Raw genomic sequence first — 16,196 nt, forward strand, 5'->3', positions numbered from 1 at the left:
GAGGTTCCTCAGACTAAAAGTAGGATTACCATATGATCCAGCAATATATATCCTGGGTATATATCCAGAAAAAAAGACACTCCTGGGTACATATCCAGCAAAATTGAAAAGATGCATGCACCCCAATGTTCAGGGCAGCACGATTTACAATAGCCAAGACATGGAAGCAACCCAGTGTCCATCAACAGATGAATGGATAAAGAAGATGTGGCATATATATATATATATATATATATATATATATATACACACACACAACTGAGTACTACTCAGCCCTAAAAAATAATGAAATTCTGCCATTTGCAGCAACATGGATGGACCTACAGAATATAATGCTGACTAGTGAACTAAGTCAGACAGAGAAAGTCAAATACTCTATGATATCATTTATATGTGGGATCTAAAAAATAAAATGTATGTATATAGCAAAACAGGAACAGACTCAGAAGACAGAGAACAAACTAGTGGTTACCAGCAGGGCAAAGGGAAGTGGGGAGGGGTAAGATAGGGGTAGGTACAAACTACTATGTATAAAATAAATAAGCTACAAGGCTATAGTACAGCACAAGGAATATAGCCAATGCTTTATAACAAATTTAAATGGGGTATAATCTGTAAAAACATTGAATTACTATGTTGCATACCTGAAACTAATATAATTTTGTAAATCAACTATACTTCAATTTTAAAAAAACAAATTGAAATGGCTTGACAGCAAAGCACATTGAGAGACATGACCTTCAGCTACTAATACTGTCGTGATTGGCAGGAGTCAAGGATTCTATAAAAGCTTCCTAGGAATTAACTAAGATAAAGTCAGACTACTTTCTTTCAATGCAACTGATGGACTGGATTGCTGATGGTAAATAACTCCTCTTCCCCCTTGATACTGCCTATAATACTTGGACATTATAATCTACAGTTGGTAATATGATGCAGTGATTAAAGTCAAATTTCAAATACTATGCAAAAATCTTTGTGCATCCCACTCCATCCACCCTAATTGGGAATTCTGTGTTGTCTGATATAGTTTGCATCTAGTCTTAGCCACCCTGTGCCCTCCCTGCTAATCCAGGGCTTTGGAGCATCACCTTTCACAAAGGTGCATAGAGTTGACTAAATACCCTAAGGTCTCCAAGGGTCACAGAGCACACAAACTAACTCCAATGAGACTACTCACCTACAGCACACTTCAAAGGGATCTACCCATATGGTCATCTCCTTTGGAAGTCCCAGGTGAGAAAAATCCACATTACTTTCAGCACAAGCCCTTTCTAGAATAGGATCTTTATTCTGATTATTGTTTATCCTGATACACCTTTAAAAACAAGGAAAGGGAAACAAAGATGTGGTGACAGGTACTTTAGCTGGAGAATCATGTTGTAGGCAAGAAACGCCAATACACACAGCTCCCACCTCACTCCCATCTTTCCTCAACTCCTTGGCCACCCTCCAGTTTTACAGCAAGAGTAAACTACCGACTTTTTACACAGCAACTCAGAACATGGATTCCATTACTAAGTCACACCAAAGGTTCACTGTATAACCTTCAGGGTAAACACAAGTTAGAAATTGTTTAATCCACCTCACATAAAGAGGTTTGCTCTATAGTTTTTGACTTGTACTATCATCTACCACATCTCCTTTTTTCGAGTCCAAGTTCAAACAAATAAATTTGAGCCCATAGAATTTTCATTACTTAAAGGCTGCCAACAAAATCATTGCAAGTGGTTACTGCTGACTTATTACTTCCCTTTGCCATGAATATCAACTCTCACCTGAAGGCTTGCCCTTTAGAAGGGTGATCAGAGTGCCAGTGACTTCTGTATGTTTCAAACAAGATCATCATCAACTTTTCTGCAAAGTCTTCTATCTGTTGTTTACTCAATTTATCATGTTTTTTTGCTAATCTTGTGACAAAGAAGACTGTTGTTGCTATTTCATCTCTCATGATTCAAGAAGAGTCGACGAGTAGGTCTGCAGCCATTCAAAGGAGGCAAGAAGAAATTAAACAGAAACAAGGGTCTAACTTATTATCAACATGTAATTGCCGTTTGGAAACTTTATATACCTTAAATTTAAAACAGAAGTCACTTGTTAGTCTTTAATGAACTAAAAAAAAAGCACATCAATACTATCAATCAACAAAACAGCCAAGAACACCAATTCCTCAACTAACCTTTAATGATTTTCAAGTCATTTGAATGATTTTCAAAGAAGAAAAACATCTTTTAAATACTGTAATACACTTAAACAAATGAATCACTATGCAAATTAAATGCTTTTAAAAGTCTGGACATGGGACAGTAAATTACACCAAGTACCAGTGTTGAAAACCTATTTACAGAGAGCAAAAACACTTCAGGATACAGTAGTTCCTAAAATGCAACTCTCAGGTTGCACACTTTAAGTAAAAGTTAAGGTTAATCAAATATATATTAAACTTGCCAGCAAAAGCTCTTTAGCCCAACAGAAAGTGGGCCAGAGTTAGAAGACACTCTCACCACACTTGTTTTGTCACTTTTAGGCTGCAGTTTATATAAACCTGGGCCCCCAAACCTGATAGGTGTTAGCCTTACACAGGTGTTGTCCTTTAGGATAATTGACAGCTTTTACCAGGTCCTCATCAGATTGCTCCTTGGCATATGCAGAGTGGGTTCCTTACTTAAAGTGTTTAAAGATCTTCAAACTGGATTTCTATGTTCTACTTTGCTCTTAAAGTCTTATCTTTCATGACATTGATTAAGAATCAAGCCTTCTCCTTCCATATCCTAAGAGCCTACATTCCAATATTTTTGTCTCTCATAACCATCAACATATTAAAGAAGTTTGTCTTGGATCTATTCTGAAACTAAAGACAACTCTCTGAGTAGTCATTATATTGACTACACACATTTTTCACTAAAATGCTTATTTGTAAAATAAGTGGACGAAACCTCAAAGTTTATCTAGTCTCACTCCTCTCAAAGCATAAGTCGCTGATCACCTGATTTGGACCCACTGAGCTGCTTGTTAAAAATGCAGATTCCAGGACCTTATCCACTGAATCAATACTTCCGAAGGCAGACCTGGGAATCAGTATTTAACAAGTTCCCTCTGGTGATTCTTATACTCACTAAATTTAAGAACCACTACACCTGGCATATGTCTTTAACACCCATCATAAGTGGTCATTCAGGTTCTCTGTCACTGAAAAAGAAATCATTCTCTTACAAGGAAGCCCATTTCTCTTCTAAAGAGTTCCAGATGCCAGGAGGTCCTTCCTCTCCTTGAGAAACTACATCCAACTCTTCGATTCTCTATATTTGCAGCCTAATTTTTTCCCCTCTGCAACCATACAGATTGTATCTAATCCTCCACCACGTGAAGACACTTCAAATACTAGCTATTCAGCCTCCCTTGAGACTCCTCTTTGGGGGCGGTGGCTAACTATTCTTAGCTTTTCAACAGTTCTTCCCATAAACATGTTACTCAGACATTTTGCCATGCTCAGCACTCACATCTGGATGAGTTTCAGGTGCATCAGTAATCCTCTTTCAAAGTGTAAAGCCCAGAAGCCCAATGTTCCAGGTGTGCTCTGCCATGACAGAATGGAATGGGACTGTTAACGTCCCTTGCTCTGAATACTGTATTTCTAGAACACAGCCTCAGGTGGCATTCGCCTTGGTGGTAGTGGCATCATACCTCTACTTCACGCTGAACTAGCCCTTAATCCTTTTCGATAATGCTATTGTTTTGTCACATCTTTCCTTCCTGCACAGCATAATGCTTAAGAATATGGGCTTTGAGAAGACCTGAATAGACATTTTTCCAAAGAGGGAATGCAGATGGCCAGCAGGCACATGAAAAGATACTCAGCATCACTAATCATCAAGGAAATGCAAACCAAAACCACAATGAGATATCACCTCACACCTGTCAGACTGGCTACCCTCAAAAAGAACACAGGTAACAAATGTTGGTGAGGATGTAGAGAAAAGGGAATCCTTGTACATTGTTGGTGGGAATGTAAATTGGTGCAGCCACTGTGGAAAACTGTATGGACGTTCCTCAAAAAACTAAAAATAGAACTACCATATGGCCCAGCAATTCCACTCCTTCTGGGTATACACCAAAAAATACCAAAAACTTTAATTTGAAAACATGCACCCCAGTGTTCATAGCAGCATTATTTACAATTGCCAAGATATGGAAGCAACCTACATGTCCATCAACAGATGAATGGATAAAGAAGGTGCAGCACACACACACACACACACACACACACACACACACACACACACACTGGAATACTACTCAGCCATAAAAAAGAACAAAATTTTGCCATTTGCAGCAACATGGATAGACTTGGAGGGCATTATGCTAAGTGAAACAAATCAGAGAAAGCCAAATACTGTCTGATATTACTTATATGTGGAATCTAGAAAAATACAAAAACTAGTGGATATAACAAAAAAAAAGAAGCAGACTCACAGATATAGAGAACAAACTAGTGATTTTCAGTGAGGTGGGGGAAGGGGCAATATAGGGGTGGGGGAATGGGGGGCACAAACTATTGGGTGTAAAATACAGACAATATTTTGTAACAACTGTAAATGGAAAGTAACCTTTAAAAATGTATTAAAATTTTTTTAATTTTTTAAAAATAAATTAAAATTTTTTTAAATATATGGGCTTTGGAGTCAGACAGGACTAGGTATAAATGGCAACTTTACAACTCACTATCCATGTAACCTTGGGCAACTTGCTTAACCTCTTGAACTTTCATTTGCCTGTCTGTGAAATTGGGAGGGATGATAGTGACCTCATAGGATTGTTAGCGAGCTACAATCAATAATGTTTTGTATTAAAGCACCTGGTGGAGGGTATGTAGCAGTTGTTACAGGAAGGCAGTACAGCAGAGTAGTTAACAAATCAGCTATAAGATCAAGCGTCATGGGATTGACTCCCAGTCCTCTAGCTTACTAGAAACTTGGAGAGGTTTTTCAACTGTTTTAATCTTCAAAATATCATCTGTAAAAAGGTGGGTAAGACGTGTACTTAAGGTCTTGGAATCAGACTGCCAGATTTGGATCCTAAGTGAATTTACTGGATATACTGAGTACTCAAAAGTGCCCTTCTTATTAATAAATGTAAGTTTATATTTATCATTTTATTATGTCTTTTCTAATGCTTTTGTGGATTAAATAGAGTAAAAGATAACTACATATTCAGCTGTACTTGTCATATGTCATTGTGTTAAATTTAGACCATTAGGGAATCAAGATTATTTGTGACCCTGATTTTGTCATCCACTAAATTCTCTTATCTTTTTGGCTACATGTTATCTGTAAATTTCACAAGAATATGTCCTCCTACAAGTAATAAATAAACAAGCTGAATAGTATTAAGATCAAGAAGAGTGATTTGACAGAATCCTAGGAGATCCCGCTTCAAAATGGTGTTCCTTCACTAGTCATTTTCACTTCAACCAATTAATTCTATCGTAAAATGAATTTCACTCAAAACTTCAAAATGAATGGAAAGTCAAATTAATTTTAGGGTCTACTATGCTTATATTTTACTAGCAAGACAAAAATTATGTCTAGTGACAACTACACAAAGAAAAATTTCAAGTGATTCTAGAACACATTGGAATATATTCTAGAGAAAACTATGAAGATATGTTTTTAAAATGTCATTCTGTACCATGTTTACAGTAATATTAGTATTACAATTTGAAGCTATATATATATAATATATACATATATAGAGAGAGAATAGAATAGGGTAATATACATATTTACTTCCATGTTGTCATGTACTAAGATTTTCAATGTAAGGAAAAAAGAATAAAGTACAAACTCAAAGAAATTAAGTTAAAATCCTATAATGTTAAATTTGAAATGGCAATATTAATCTGAACTTGTGATTTTTTTAACATACTAAAATATGTATTTTAGTTCTGTCTACTAAAAAGGCCTAGACTCAATAAATAATGCTAACACTCATTTTGTGGTCTCTAATTACAATTTCCCACTTAAAAAAAAATTCTTGGAGAAATGGTTGATTCCAGTTCTCATTCAGGTAATATATTAGGTTAGCCTGCAATGTATTATACCAGAAAGCTATAAAAAACCAATGGGTCGGGCTTCCCTGGTGGCGCAGTGGTTGAGAATCCGCCTGCCGATGCAGGAGACATGGGTTCGTGCCCTGGTCCGGGAAGATCCCACATGCCGCGGAGCGACTGAGCCCGTGAGCCATGGCCGCTGGGCCTGCGCGTCCGGAGCCTGTGCTCCACAACGGGAGAGGCCACAACAGTGAGAGGCCCGCATACCGCAAAAAAAAAAAAAAAAAAACCAATGGGTCATGTCAAAAGATACAAAAGCCTACATGAAAAGCTCCCATTGGCCAACAATAAGTCATTCCCCTCTTCAACGTCAATACGATCATCCCCCAACGACTGGAACTATCAGATGATTATGGCTCAAAGCTCTACCTCTCATTGGGAATTACTCTCAGAAACTACCTCATGGTATAGTTATCCCTTGCCCAATGGGTGGCCTGCAACCATTGACTGGCTAGTGTAAGGGTACAAAAGCCTGGCCCCCGTGTTCAATTTGCAACAACTCTGAAGGGCCATCCCATCTCCAGACCTCCCCATAAGATAGGCAGAGGCCTCTACTACAACCAAATCACTGGTCCACCTCTCCCTCTGCCTGATCCTATCTTTCTCACTCCCTTATGTGTGTATTTCTCAAGAAAACTCCCCAATAAACTTTCTGCATGCAACTCCCCATCTCAGAGGCTGTTCCTAAGGAGCCTAGTCTAAGACAGTTTGTAACAGGAATGTGTAAGGAAGCAGAGTCTAAAATGGGATTTGGGAAGTGGATTACTCACCTGCTGGCTGGAATAAAAACCTCATGGCTGGTGGTACTAGAATATGGATATAGATGGCTCCTGGCATGCTGGAATGCTGTGATTGTTACAAACTTCATCAGTGATGAACTGAGATGGAACACATATGAGGAGGTGCACTGGCTAGTGTAATATCTTTGATGATTAAGATGTATGAGAGAAATGGTAATATAAGGCCCACAGAAACAGGTGGGTGAGCACCTTGATGTCTAGTAATGGCACGATTTAATAAGGCTAGTTCAATTCAATTCAGTAAGTATTTAAGTGTCTACTATAAGCGCAGAACACATAAGATAAAGGTGAGACCTTAATGTCCTTTAACTTCCACAGTATCTTACTTATTTCAGCTTCCTATGATATAGTTCTCATTCCCCTCACTCAGTGGCAGGAGTTCCCAAAGTGCTGTACTTGGAATCACCTGAATATCTTTTTTAAATGCCTGGCTCCTACCTCCTGGACATTCTGATTTAATTGGGATGGAGTGCAACCTGGTCATCAGGATTTTTAAAAGATCTCCAGGTGATTCTAATGAGCAGCAAGGGTGGAATATCGTTAAGATAGATATCTCCTAGCTATCAAGGAGATTTTAATTTTATTTTACACTGTTGATTGCTTAGTAATGCCTTAAACTTAACAAAAATTGTTATGACAAATTTGCCTCATTTATTCTCATCTTTTCTAGCCTTTGCTGAGATAACTTTTCCAAAGATTTTTTGTAACTTACGTTAGCAGTGACAAAATCGAAAATCAGGACAACTACTCATATATTGCTGAAATAAAATCTGCTTCAGAACCAAAGGCAACATATGTTATTAGCACATACTCAAATTTTTCCTTTTCAAATGGTTTGTGTTTGCATTTACAACATTAAAATGGTGTTTAGTAATACTTTCACTATTTCACCTTCCCGATGACATGCCATTCTATTGCACTCTGAGTTGGTGAAACACATTAGCTGATGAGGCTTTGAACCCTTTCCTAGCATTATTTTCTGCAACAGGTCCAGGCAGGCCTTGGAAATTGTGAATAGAACAGTAGAATAACAGTGTACTTAGACTTCAGGAAAGAACAATCAAACAGAAACTATACGTCATGCAAGACTTCCTTCAGTTACTTGTTTATGATGATCTTAAACACTTTACTAAAATCACCTCCTACACATTAATGACAATTATACCTTCTGTTGTAATTAACATTTACTCAGTGTATTCAGTGACTATCTACTACATATTAGACACTGCTATGTGCTGTGGGCTTAAAAAAAATTTCAGCTTTCCTTTCAAGAGGTTTATTATGATCTAGAGAAAGAGCTCAGATATGTACACAAGACCATTTGGATACGGAGCTTGAGAAATGGGATACTCCAAAATTACTTCAATTTCAAGCATTAGTAACCAAGACAATAATGTTATCATTGAAATAACTGAGTTCAGCAGAAGAACCCATATAAAAAAACAATGGTTGGTTCAGATTGAGGTCTACTGAGTTTTTTATGGCAATTTAATATCCATATAGTAATGTCCACTGAAAGGAAACTAGAATTTAGCAGACGGTTCAGCCTGGGTGAGCCTAATCCAACTTCATATTTAAGTAGAACAGAAAATGGGTGTTGAGTTTTGAAGACAAAATAATCAGCTCTCCCACTGTTTTTAAGTAATGTCCAGAATTCCCACTATCAGACATTTATTCCCTGATTGAGACATTGTCTCTCCAGGAGGTCCTTTTGGAAAATGTCAGATGGGTTATCCATAGTAGAACAAAAGAATTGTGTTCTGGCTGGAGAGGTTTGGAAGAGCAGAGAAAGCCTGGTGGAGGCACCACAGAAAATGGGGGATACATGAGATTTCTGGTCACTCAGAATGAGGATGAAGAACAGAAGGAAACAGAGCATCACAGACATACTTTACCTTCTCATTAAGCCTGAAACAGAGATTCAAATGGTTTAAAACATGAAAATCACCAAAATGACCTTGTAGAAGTAGCAGTTTCCAGAATCACATTTCTTCACTTTAACATGAGGGAATGCAACTTGATCACTAAGGTATCTTCAAGCCTCAAGGTTCTCCAATAAAGATTTACCTTGAAAATTTGACACTACATTTGTCTTCTTAGTTTTAGCTAACCTTCAGTTATAAAATGAAACTATTTATGATAGAAGTTTTCAAATAGGCAAGATAATTTTAAAATATCATCTAAATTGAACATTAAACTGACTGGACTTTTGATGTCATAGCTTTTTGATAACTTTTGATTTCATTAGCTTCCCTTCCTTAAATTGCAAATTACATCCACCCATTCGCAAATGCACATCATTGCTAGTGAGGGGAAAAAGATAGCTGTTTTAACAAAAATCCCACTTCTGACAGAAAGTATATATTTTTTGATAACAGCAACTAAGCAGCACCATTTTATAAAGCAATGAACGAATCTAAAACCCACACATGAACTCACTCCCATTATATTCAAGACACATACAAAGGAAGTCACATTAATTGTTGAAACAAAATTGCATATGCCAAAATGTTACCTAATAAAATTCTGTAGTCATGTAATATTAATTTGAACCCAAAAGAAATTAAGTTTAGAGCTGCCTAATCTACTAAATGAAACTCATTTACTGATAAACTAAATGAATCAAAATATGATGCTTCTTTTTGATAAGGTTACCTACAAGTGTTTTATTTACCACAAGCCTTTTTCCTACTTTATTTGTATTTTCCATGTGCATTATTGAGCACACTCAATGGTTAAGTGGCATTGTCCTAGAGGGCACAAAAATGTATGTATCATGCATCAAGTTGGAAACCAAGTTAGCCCACTAAAAATAATTCAGGGTGTAAGAAAATGTATATACAACATTCTGTGCTAATATAATAAATGCGTGTTATATATACCAGCATTCTCTAATATTATAATAAAATGCTGATTTCAAAATGCAATTTGGGTATTAAATAATATTATCATACTAATGGAAGACATAAATTGTAGGGTGAATATATTAAGTGCAAAGAGAAAAGAGAAATATCAAAATGAACTAAGGTCACCAAGGAAGATTTTACCCAGGAAGTAGGATTTTAAACAAGCAGTAGATGAGCTAAGAGGGAAGGACAATATGAACCTTACTAAATGTAAGCATGATGAAATCCTTGAGATATATTCTATGTTTGTACAGGAAATAAAGATAACACATGAGAGTTATGTAATTATTAAAAACTAAAGAATATAAATTCTGCCTAGAAAAAAGACTTAAGTACCAAATGGGGAGATTAGAAACAAAAACAAGAATGAGTAGTCATAGAGTGATGCTTAAGAGAATCACACTTTAAAGTATTTTCATTCCTGTAAATGAATTAACAAGATAGTCAATTTCCTCCTTTTGGTTTCATAGAGTTCTTAAGGAGAGTAGACTTTCTTCAACTGTGTACGCAAGTCTACTTGTTGGCCATACTGAATCCCTAGAGTTGTCAAATTATCTCTATAAACCTTGAAAATCTACCTGAGGTTTTTCAGAGAGGTGACAGAGGTTAATCAGTGGTGGGAAGCAGCCAGGAAAGTTTATCTGTTTAGTAATAGCCTAGAGAAGTTCATTTCCCCTCAACTGTCTCACTGAATCAAGCCCTGAAGCAAACCTTCAGAGGAGCCAATGCGGTCATCCTCTGCCCTCTGACTAATTCCACTGACCAAACCTTACGATGCGGTGGTGCGGAGGCAGCAGTTTCCCTTGAATTCATATGTGTCTATGACCCTGTTTAAAACAGCTTGGATTCTGTGAGTCCTCTCTTCTGCTTCTCCTTGTGGACTAACCCTTCTTAAAGTTTACTTCCATCTGCCAGCCCCTAAATAGGAAATGGATGCTCTCAAAGTTGGTCCTGAGCATTCCACTTTCCTTGTTCTATTCTCTATTCAAGAAAAATACATTGCTGATAATCACCTACTCTGTCCTGAGTGAATCACAGCATGTGCTAGAGGCTCAATGAAAAATAAGAAAATGTACCTCTCTTGGAGATCTCATTTATCTTTGTAACTTCAACTATTACAACTATGACAGCTTCAGAAAACTATTAAAACTCTCCTTTCAGTTCTGGTCTCTTCCCAGAGTTCCAGCTCCAAATATCTAACTCCACCACAATGTCCTTCCATTACCTAAACACCCCTAAACCTAAATACATCATAATTCTTCTCTGACTATATTTGCCTGCCAACATCTCTACTTGTCACTGAAACCTGGAGGTTAATCTTGTTCTCTTCTTCACTCTAACCAGTCACCAGGTCCTGTGAAGTTCACTTCACAAAGTCTCTTTCATTCAGACCATATTTTCTGCATGACTCCATACCTGGGCTATTAAAATAATCTCCTAAATGGACTCTAAGCCTCCTTTGTCTCTCCCTCTTCTAACCTATGCCACTCTATTAATCTCCATAAAACAACACGTCACATGAGTCACAGCCCCTCAGACAGAAGAATGAGGTTAAAATTCCCTGGCCTAACACCTAAAGTGCTCCAGGATCTATCTCCTACTTACCGACTCTCTAATCTTATTTCCCCAGTGGGGACATATTCATTGCTCTCCTATTAGCCATGCGTATTACAATCTCCATGAATCTGCTTGTGTTTTCTCTTCATAAGTTGCTCGTGCTACCAAGAGTATCCTCTCTATCTTTTCCCTTTATCTATGTCCTACTTTTCCTTCCAGACCTGGCTGTCTCAAGCCCATAGTTTCCACATAACCTTCTCTGTGTCCCAATCCTTGGTGTTTTTCTTTTTTCTTTTTCCTAAATGTTGGCAATAATGAAGCTCACATTAGTATTCAGGAGTCTTGAAGCACCTATTAATCTAACCATATTGGTACTTAAAATAATTATATATTATATAAGTATATAAATAATATACAACTTATTATATTGTATATAGTAATAAAATTAATATACTATAACTATCTTAATTATCTATGTATAGAAATTGTCTGTCTCTTTAACTAGACCATAGATCCCTAGACTATGTTCTCTAAAGACAACAAATATGCAATAACTTTGCTTCTGCTGCTAGGTCATAACTAAGTGCTCAAGCAACTCTAATTATAAAGCTTATTTTTCAGCTTGTTTCTGATTTACAAAAAGATAAATTAATTTAACATTTTCATATGGAAAGCAACAGTATTGATTAATCAATAATTAGAAATGAAGCTAATTAAGAATCTGGTGCACGCTTACTAATGAGAGTACAATGAAATGAAATCAGAAGTATAAAATTAGAAAAATTGCTGGCAGTTCATTTTAGCTTGAAAGAAAATCTCCTCTCATAATTAAACAGATTCGTTGATTTTTAGTTCTTCAAAGGCACCAAGTTGACCTCAATCCAGTCTTGCTTCAACACATAAATTAGTTCCTATTTATAGTATCATGAATGATAAGGTAATCTGACATTTATTGATCTACATAAAAATCAAAACATGGTTTTATATTTCCTAAGAAAAAATAAACACTTAAAAAACAGGTCTAAAAAGAAGCTTCTAAACTCCAATAATTTCTCCTCAGTCTGATTCTTCACTTCTTCCTCCCTGACAAAAGCTGTGGAAGTTAGAAAATGTTCAGGGGTTATGTTTGTGTGTATTGTAAGCAGAGAATAAGTTGTCTCCATCTTTTATAATTCCCAACTCCCATCACTCTAGTTTTTTTTAGGAGTGATAAATTTAGCCAATATAAATTTGCTAAAACTAAAGCAGAACGTATTTGTTTTCTACATTCTTCTTGGTTTCCTCCTAACAACCAATCTCACCTCCTTCCCTTAGTGTACCTTCCCCATCTTCCTAATCACCAAATGCCCAGAAATTAAATACAAAGGTAAACAAGTCCCCTGAAAGGTACCTTCCTGGTGCTGTCTAAAACAAATGCAATCTTCTGTTTGGGCATTTAAAACACCACAAGCATTCTTACTTAGATTAAATCATGGGTCTCCCTGGTCTCCAGGCATGTCTAGACATGAACCATAAAGGGAATGAGATCCTTGGAGTTTCTCTAGTAACTGCAGGCCAAATCAACAGCAACCCTAAGAACAAGCATTCTTTTTTTTTTTAAACAGAACTAGGCCACACACATTTTGTCTCATTATTTTAATTTTCTAGTTGTGCTACTTACAAAATAAACTGCATTTAAAAAATCTTATTTCAGTAGGCCTCGCATATTGATGACTTTTATATAAGTTTTCTTAATTTTTTATCACCTTTGAAGATAAGTTTTAAAAATCTAAATTTCAAGGCATCTACTGCAACCATTGCCTTGGATGGCAGCAATTCAGCTCAGGTAAGACATGTAAGACGCAGCTAATAATCATAAAACATCAATCAAAAAGAGGTAGTAAATACTGTACTGGGTAAAAATGACTAACAATTTGAAAGAACAGAATTGCTTTTGTAACTATGTCCTAACCAAGACTTGTAAGTCTGCATATTGTTAATGGAATGGAGGCTATTTTGCTCCTGATTTTATTTATATGTGTATATTTAACTAGAAAATACAAAATTGGCTCTCAGTTATCTCTAGAGAGCTCAGAGGTTAACTAGCTCTGATTACAGCATGTTGCCTGATATGGCTTGGTATATTATACATGTTAAAGGCGTATGAGGGATTTACGTAATGTATTCACAACATTGTGCCTCTCCCAAAGATACAATGAATACAAATTACAGTTAGTTGTATATGACCTGCCTTTTGCAATTTAACTTTACAAGTTAATTTTTACAATTCACGTTTTCTGTACTGTACATTTTATACTTCACTTTGGTTTCTTACTCTTCTCTTTGGTGTACACAGAAGAAATGATTCGTTTAACAAACAATGGGCTGTCTTTCATATTCAAAGATAATGCTATAACTTACTCAAATTCATCCTTGAGAAGTTCTTCTGGTGTTTTAACAGTGTGAGCTTAGAATGTGTGTTGAATGATCCAGATCACCTGGGCCTATCCACGCACGTTGAGTGGCATCTATGAGATGACCTGCTGGGTTTAGGGAATCAATCTATAACTGGGGAGTTTTACTTTGTGGGCAATAATTTAGAACTAGGCTTTTGGGGTCAACAACAAGTACCCCATCCTGGGTGCATGAAGACCAAAGGGCAGTCAGGGGGCTACTTCCAATTGAGTTCTACAAAGTTCTACAAAGAATATTCTTTATTCTCTCCTGATTCATGCACTGAAGGAAACAAGGGGAAGGAGTAACTAAAGGAAAGAATTATTAGTAGACATCTCCCAGAAATCCTGACTATCCTCTTTGCCCAATCTATTCCAAATGCACACATAAACACATCTACATCATCAAGTGTGGAACTGTGAGAATAAGAAAATGTAACCGGTCACAAGAATTGTTTCTGTCCTCCACAGCCCTCACCCTGAATGTCCAAATTTAGCCTTGCTTCAAGGACCTACTCTAGTGACACCACCTCCAAGAAACTTCCCTGACCAATTACAGTCCTCCTACATGCCCCACCATGCCCCCTTTATTTCCGCCCACCTTAGTAATTTACTATATACTGTCTTGAATGGCAAATAATGTACGTTCACCTTGCGTTACCATCCAGATTGTACATAGGGAGGGTGGAATGAATGACCTTATGTCCTAACATACAGCAGGTATTTAAATAATTATGTGCTGGAAGTAGGACTCATTTTTGCCTAAAGCTGACCTACAGAGTACAAAACTGTGGCCTTGATCTCATGAGGACCAAACTCTGATCTAACTAATCAGCTGGCTGTCTCACTCTTTTACTAGAAGATCCAGATCCCACCCTATTGCATGGCCCTCCGAGAGTGTAAGGGAGAACCCAAGGGGAACACAAGGGTACAGATGGGACCTCAAAGGTTGTCCTCCTGCACATTACAGGCTACCCAGGCCAACGGCCCATTAGAAAATTCTAGCCTACAATTTGATACTCAGCAAGGTGTTTTCCCTGACGCGGATGGGTTTGAAAACTGGGAGGGCCTGTGGTACTTCTTGGAGAGGGTGGAGGGGAGGAGCTCAGGGAACTTCTCAAGACCAGTGTCTGTCTCCGGGGCCTTTTCCCCACAGGGGCCCGCCCTCCGCCCTCCGCCCTCCGCCCATTCTCGCTGCTTCCTCCCCTCCCCCATCCAGCCCCTCCCCCATCCCACCCCGTCTCGCGCCCGCCCCGCCCCTTCCACCCGCGGGGTTCCAAGGGCGGTTAACCCGCCACTGCCACGGTTACTCGGCCACTCGGAGCGGCAGGGCGCACGGGGTTGAGAGAGCCGCCTCTAGAGTTGGGCCCAGAACTGAAGAGAAGTTTTCTGGGGCTGGCCGGACCCGGGTGAGGGAGGTGGGAGCCGGCCCGAGAAAACGAAGGGGAGGTGAAGGGAAGGGAACCTGAGCGGGAGGGCCCTGGGAGGTGCGGGAGACAGCGGCAGGGAAGGCGGGGCGCAGGGATTCGGTGGCCCCGGTGAAGCCAGCTGGCTGGGCGCTCCCGGGAGTCACCTGGGCCTGGGGGGTCCGAACCTGGGGGTGCAGGTCCCCGCTGGAGCGCCGCCTGCTGGCAGTGCCAAGGGTGCGCGGCGACTTCGGCGGGGGCCAGAGCAGCCAGCGAGCCAGGCGAGAGTGCCCGGGAGGGTTCGGAGGCGTCCACCGAGGACCCGCGTCCTGGGCCTCGCGCCTAGGCACTGTCGGGCGTCTCCCCCGGTGAAATGTGGGCTCGCGGCGGGCCCGATCCCGCGGCCCGCCCGCTCGGGGATACCGCGTCGGCGCTGCGAACCATCCGGGAGCTGCAGCCCGCGGGCGCCCGGTGCTCGGTTTGTAGGCAGTGTAATTAGCTGATTGTACTCTGATGCTTACAATCACTAATTCCACTGCCATCAAAACAAGACACAGCATCACCCGCCGCCCCGCCAGGAGGAAGACGCCACCCTCGGCGGCAAACCGCCGACCCCAAGCGTTTGAGAAGAGCCCGCTGAGCTTCGAGATTTGATGCGTCAGCGTTTAGCGCTGCTGACGGAGCACGTTGTCAACATGCTAGTAACCCCTGCAGACTCCTGCGAGCTGCTGCTTCTAGATATGGTTAAACTGTTAGCAACCTCTAGGAGTAAAAGTAAGATTGTACAATACCATGTAAGCAAAGCGAAATCCGTGGTGTTGAATGGCTTTAAGACATTTAAACTGCTGGGTGGAGCCCTCTAAGTAACGCTTAATGCTGTTTGTTGTGATTCATTGTGCCTATTTTTCATTATTTAGTAGGGTATTCACCAACCCGCCAAGTAAAGTGAGCTACAACTGAAACAATGATTTGCCTGTCACAACGTA

The 16,196-nt window shown here is 39.1% G+C and overlaps 1 protein-coding gene across 1 annotated transcript in view; it reads right to left on the minus strand.

Annotated features, from left to right (window-relative positions):
* The window catches only part of BTG4 (BTG anti-proliferation factor 4), a 33,145-nt gene that overhangs the window by 15,292 nt on the left and 1,657 nt on the right, over nucleotides 1-16,196 (minus strand). The window contains exons 2-3 of the mRNA XM_059069496.2: nucleotides 1,779-1,977; nucleotides 1,181-1,318 (exon numbers count right to left, since the gene is read on the minus strand). Coding sequence (XP_058925479.1) covers nucleotides 1,181-1,318; nucleotides 1,779-1,951 — 311 coding nt within the window. The 5' untranslated portion in view covers nucleotides 1,952-1,977. The remainder of the gene's footprint in view (nucleotides 1-1,180; nucleotides 1,319-1,778; nucleotides 1,978-16,196) is intronic.

Source organism: Kogia breviceps, chromosome 7 (assembly GCF_026419965.1).
Source record: "Kogia breviceps isolate mKogBre1 chromosome 7, mKogBre1 haplotype 1, whole genome shotgun sequence".
NCBI classification, from domain to species: domain Eukaryota; kingdom Metazoa; phylum Chordata; class Mammalia; order Artiodactyla; family Physeteridae; genus Kogia; species Kogia breviceps.